This window comes from Belonocnema kinseyi, chromosome 7 (genome assembly GCF_010883055.1).
Source record: "Belonocnema kinseyi isolate 2016_QV_RU_SX_M_011 chromosome 7, B_treatae_v1, whole genome shotgun sequence".
Lineage (NCBI taxonomy): Eukaryota > Metazoa > Arthropoda > Insecta > Hymenoptera > Cynipidae > Belonocnema > Belonocnema kinseyi.
The window spans coordinates 112,188,643-112,194,835 of record NC_046663.1 but is presented as its reverse complement, the minus strand read 5'-3'; the positions used below and the strand labels follow the sequence as shown (position 1 = coordinate 112,194,835).

General features: G+C 34.6%; 1 protein-coding gene across 1 annotated transcript in view; it reads left to right on the top strand.

The window, feature by feature from the left end:
• The first annotated feature begins 403 nt into the window (after positions 1–403).
• Positions 404–6,193, top strand: part of LOC117176631 — a 12,099-nt gene continuing 6,309 nt past the window's right edge. The window contains exon 1 of the mRNA XM_033366885.1: positions 404–469. Within this exon, the coding sequence (XP_033222776.1) occupies positions 404–469 (66 nt within the window). The remainder of the gene's footprint in view (positions 470–6,193) is intronic.

The window sequence follows — 6,193 nt, the reverse complement described above, 5'->3', positions numbered from 1 at the left end:
AGCTACAGCCAACTTAGTTCTAAAAACCATAAATTGTCTAATGCGACTCATACATCAACTTGAAGCCGCCAATGATGCAACGTCTCTATACCGTGCCCCAGATAGGGCCACAGAGGAGCTTGATCTCCCATTTGATTCCAGCGACACTATGCATGGTCTAGCATCCCTAACACTTTTGATGTTTAAAAGTCGTGTACATAAAGCAAAACATTCGCGTCGACTAAGAGAACATTCTGATAAGCTCCTTCGTGGTATATTCTACGGAATTAAACGTAGAGAAGAGCTATCGATAGGTCTTTCCTACATGTTTCTCAAATCTGCCTAATTGAGATAGGAGACTGAGGGATGTCTTCTTTTTTTTTAAGACGGCATTATAGACATCTTAGTTTACCGCGAACGCATAATGAACGTACTTGCAGACGATTCTGACTGTCGAGCATGTAAGCAAGAGCCAGAAGCACTTGGACATGTTCTCAATTGATGATCAAAGTATGCACGCTACGGTTACATAGAGAGGCACAATGCAGCTCTAAAAGTGTTATATTACCATCTTCGGCACTACCACACTCTCAAAAATTTACTCTAAACAATAAACGAAAACTTTTACGGTTAAAGTGCCATGGTTTGAGAATTAAGTTTGAAAACAGGTCCTTTAACGGTTAAAGTAAGAGTCCTTTAACTAAGAATCGTTTCAACGATAAGCGACTCTACTTTAACGCATAAAAGGTGCAGTTTATTGGTTAAAATGGGACGTACTCTTACCGTAAAATAACTCACGAGCATTTATTCGTGCAAGGTTCCTTGTACTGAATGGGAGCATGAATATGTGCGCATGCGTGGAATCGCATCACCGCGCTTTTAAACTGCAATCTTTTAACCATTAAAGTGCATACTTTTAGCGTTAATCTAAGAATCGTGTCACGGTCAAAGTAATTGTCTTCTAAAGATGAAAAATCGTGCCTCTATGATTTAGTCGACATCATTTCGGCGTTAAAGTAGATCATTTGAGAGTGAAACGAATCTGCTTTTTAAGTATCCTACTTTAACGATTGAAGAACCGACTTTATCGTTTCAAGGAAATTTCTGAGTGTATGGTGTTGATCTAATGCCTATCTTTCCATACACCCAGGGGGAACTGGAGTCCGTTGTGGAGAATGATCAGTGTAATATGTACTGGAATTTCTTATTCTCCACCACTCAAAGTATCAGTGCTACAAAACCTGATATTGTACACACAGATATAAAGACGAAGAGAATTTACGTGATTGAATTCTCGGCACCAGCCAATGGTAATATCCCGACAAAGGAGGAAGAAAAACGGGCGGAATATCAAGCTCTTCATTGGAGACACACGGAGAAACTTTCAATTATAAAATTTGATGGTATAATATTTATTTTTACAATACGACAATAGCAAGCGAGGAGGTAGAGTCACTATTGCAAGAATTACTATTGTGAATATTAAACTCTGAATTTATTATGTCTATTGAAATATAAAATAAATTATTAAATAATTGCACTCATACCAAAAGAAACTTACTATAATCCCTACGACAGACTGTGAAGTTTACAAAACACAATAGTAAAAACATTCTGTCTATGTTCATTCTACGCATTTCTAATTTTTCCCATAGAAAATAGGAAAAACTTCTATGGTCGAAAGAGCAAATTAATAATAAATTCGCATTCACTTCACGCACTATACATTTTATACATTAAACATACAATTAGATATTTATATTTTATACTAAGCTGAAAGAGAAAAAACCTTGTTAGAAGACATCAGTCCTGGTGGGAATTGAACGCGGGTCTCCGAGGCAGCAGAACGGAGATATTTCCCTGTAATAAAATAAATTATAAGGTTTAGGAATTTTATCATCCTCATGAACTTCGGCGCGTGTAATGGCGTTATTTGGTACTGAATCGCGAAGCACTACATTCAATTGTTTTTTCTTTCATTGCAGCTCTCCATTGAAAATGGTAATTTTTCTTACCTGTTTTGCAACTTATGTTATTTTGAATGCTAGTTATTGCAACTACGGTTTTATCATTTAATTTGTGAACATCTCTTTTTTCAACTGCAATCTGCTATAAAAAATATGAATTTTGCAAAACTATAAATGGCAATTATTGGGTTTTTAGTATATTATTATTATTAGGTTTGTAGTATATTAATAAATGAAATGGAAAATGTATTTCTTCCTATGGCTGCGGCAATAATACTATTTTCTCGGCTATATCCTAGATTGCTATCAAACTTTTGTAAATATCAATATTATAATTCCAAATTTTACGATCAAGAGTTTCTCCGTGCAGCATCAGGCTCAGTCCATCGCGAGCCAGATGCAAAATGCTGTTCTTTTGGGATCACTTCATCGGGTCCGTCAACACTGTTCCTCCTAACATTGTACAAAGGTTGGTCGCTCTAAAAAAGTATCCAGAGGTCAAACTTTTACCTCCAAATGTGCCATTTGCCGCCTGAGGTGATTCCCCGCTAGAGAACGCACTCTACGGAACCGTGTTGTCATGATTCACAATTCTTCACATTAACCGCAAATTTTGAACATCATATTTTTTCCTGTGAAATCGCAAATGGAGAAAATACTATAATTAATAATTGAGAAAATGTGATATAGATTTGAAAAGCGAAAATATAGCCCAATTTCTCACAGATTGTCTTCTGAACATGATATTTCAACGAAACTTCAAATATAATTAATGGTTTAGATTACACCACACAAGCTGTCCTATAATACATTTGACTGTGAGCGACGCGATACGTAGATATAATGACGGACCTTCCTACAGTTAGGTGCACTATATTGTATTATATTATACTATATTGCAGCCCGACCCTCATTGTCGTGAGAGTAAAGTGCAATTTCTAAAAGATAATTTTGCTAGGGTTTAACACAAAAGTGATGAATGATAAGTGTGATACCTAACCAGCTGACTACTGGTACTGAATAACTTGTGAACCTCACTGATAAAGCAAGTCACAGAATGTGACTGAGTAAACCAGTGATAACTCACTGATTGTCAGACACACATCTGGCTCTTACAATCAGTGATATTTCTCTGACTAATGCTTCTGCGTTGTACACGTTGTATATTTACTCTACATGCGTATGTGTCAAACTTTTTTATGAACACGATTACATATTTTTATCAGTGATAACTCAAAGATAACATAACGATTTCCAGAAATATGCTCTACATTTTTCTAGCACTTTGTTTATTTTAATTCTGAATTTTTAATAAGAAAACTTTTTCCAATAAAATCCCTGCCGATGAAAAGCACTAAAAACGCATTGGCGAACGGTACTGGGCCGTCAGTGCGTTTTCAGTCGCTTTTCGTGCTGATTTTCAGCACCTAAACCGCACTGAGAAGTGATGGGACGGTCATATAATGTTCCTATTGTATTCGTCACGTACCGGGCGGACAGAGTTATTTACAGTACCTGGCCGCATCCAAACCGACTCCCGTTTTAGAATTTTCTTCAAATTATTAACCCTCTTGTTTAATTTATGAAATTTCTCATTATACATATTTATAATTGTAACTCATATACTAATATACTACTTTGAAGTTGAATTTAAAAATTTGGTCTGTATTGTCGTATCTCATTCCATTTACGAAATACATTATATTCACTCCCATTTTATACATCCAAAAGAAAAATTTAGATATCTGAAATAATCGAAACCCGTAGGTTCTTAATTTCTAACTTTCTCGTAGATAATTTCAAAAACTTACAAATTTTAAATTTTGATTTTTTAACCCTTTCAGCTCGTCTATTTGGTAGCCTAGTTGCATTCCATGGCAATCAAATTTTAAATTCATGCAACGTTAAAAACTTAAAAAAATAAAATACATGTCATTTACAAGAGCCGAAGGTGCCTTCAAGTGAATCTTCTTTTAGTAGCAGTTAATAAGCGTTCTGTCGGTAACTTTAAGAATTTTTCTGGATGCTAGCGCCACGCAGTGGAAACCTCAGGCAACAACGCTGGGATGCAAGTTAGAGAGAAGTTTATTTTTAAACTTCGCGCGCAACATACTACTTGAGCTATTATGGATGTACTTGAAGTCACCTTCAGCAGAAGTTAATGACCTTTTTTTTACATTTTTAACGCTGCAAAAAAAAGTATTGTGATTACTCCGTGAGTACTTAATAGAAAATTTAACGTAGAATCCGAATTGCAACAGTTTAAAAGTTGATCTTGCTGTTTTTTTTTGAGTTTTTTAAAAAGGAACCGAATGGGGACCCAATGTGGTCTTTACAGGTACTTTGTAGAGACCCCATTCGGTTCCTTCGTTCCACCAGGGTTGGCATAGGCACACCGCTTTTCACTAACACTATAATATATACTACTAAATACCTTTTCAAAGAGCTCACAGACTATATTTATTGGGTGAAGTAGTCTTTTAAAAATTTAAATAGACACTTGAAGTCAAACCCAGGTATAGAAAACTAGCGGTACAGGTAGTGCTGAAGAAAAAGTGAATATAAAAGATTCCTTGACTTAATGTAAATCGATTGACCTACAATTTTAATCAATTTTGAGGAAGAGTAATGAAGTTATGGCCATTTATAATATTGCAAAAATCTGTTTTTGATGGCAAAATTGTTATCAATAATATAAATCAAAGTTGATTCAACAATAGAGAAGATTCCTTGATTCGAGACGAATCCATTGGCCCATAATATTAATACACTTTATTGAAGAGTATGAAAGTTATACTTGCAATCAAACCTCGGACATTGTAGCTTTGGGCGCTGTCACACCACGGACACTGTCCTCAGCTGTTTCGCGGACACTGTAAGATAGTCTTGGATCGTTACCTGAAATTACCGGTAACGGTAGAAATTTCCGGTAAAGTAGAGGAAATTCTCCGGTAACGAATGGTAACGAAATTTAAAAAAATTTTAATACTAAATTTGAATTGCTTATTGTTTTTACGTTTATTTGATATAATATTCTTAAATATTTGTCACATTAAATAACTTGTGGGAAAACTTTCACGTTTAAAAGTGTTCCTTAACCTCGTGATGGAACTTGGTTTTGCTTAAAAATGTATGTTTACATTATTTTTTGCAAAAATATTATTCCTTATAAATTTTTACACTTTGCAGATTGAGTAGACAGCAATTACGCGTGGATTTATTATATAAAAATGTCTATGAAAAACATTTCTTGATCATAATGTTTCGAAGGGTTTCTAACCTAATCTGCTGAATCATCGTAGGCATTTTTGCAGTTGAACACCATCATGAAAAATACAAAAAGTATTATTTTTATACTTATTAATAAGAAGTGGCACATAATATTTTTTCAAATACTTCGGAAAGAAATTGGCCAATACGTACTTTTCTGTAATAATAGAAAACGGTAAGATAAGTCACGGTAAGTCACGTGACCAAACCTGGTCTTCAATTTTTCTTTCCCAACTTTCGTCTAAACGAAATGAGGTATCGCTTACGTCCACGCGGAATGAGATATCGTGTTGAAAATTTGGCACGATAAATAGAGGGCATGCAAGAATGTGTCTCTGGTCCTAAATAATTAGAATAGTGTAAAAAGTTGTTTTTTTTATTACTATTTTGGAGAAATACCGACCGTGCTATTGTCAAACCCTGCAAGCAATTTGCAATGTCAATGGGCTAGTTATAAGGTTTATATTTATCAAAGTGGGGCAGAACAACAAAAATCGCTCACGAACATTATGCACAAATATGGCAAAAACTAATGTTTGCACTTGAAATGCAAATAAACATATTTGGTCTGACATACGTATCAGCAGAGATGAGGTTGGAGATTGCTAATGCCGTGTATTTCATTTCGACCACCGCAGCGCGCCCTGTTTGCCTTATTGTTACTTTTCGGGAACTAAAATGAAAGGTGGCTTATCTGCTACTCACTTGGAAAAACAGGGTACAATTTGATAAAGTCGGTAGAGAAGATCGGATTTGGCAACAATTATACATAATAAAATAATAAATGAAGAAAAATGTATCAAATCTACTCCTTTAAAATGAATTATTTAACTAAGCTTTGGCTTTAATGATTTTTTCAACTAGAAAATGTTATCATAATAAAGACAATTTTTTATTTATTGTCTCCAGTTCTTAGAATAATATAATTATTAATTAATTTATAGCTAATACTGTGAATAACTATGCATGATTATTCT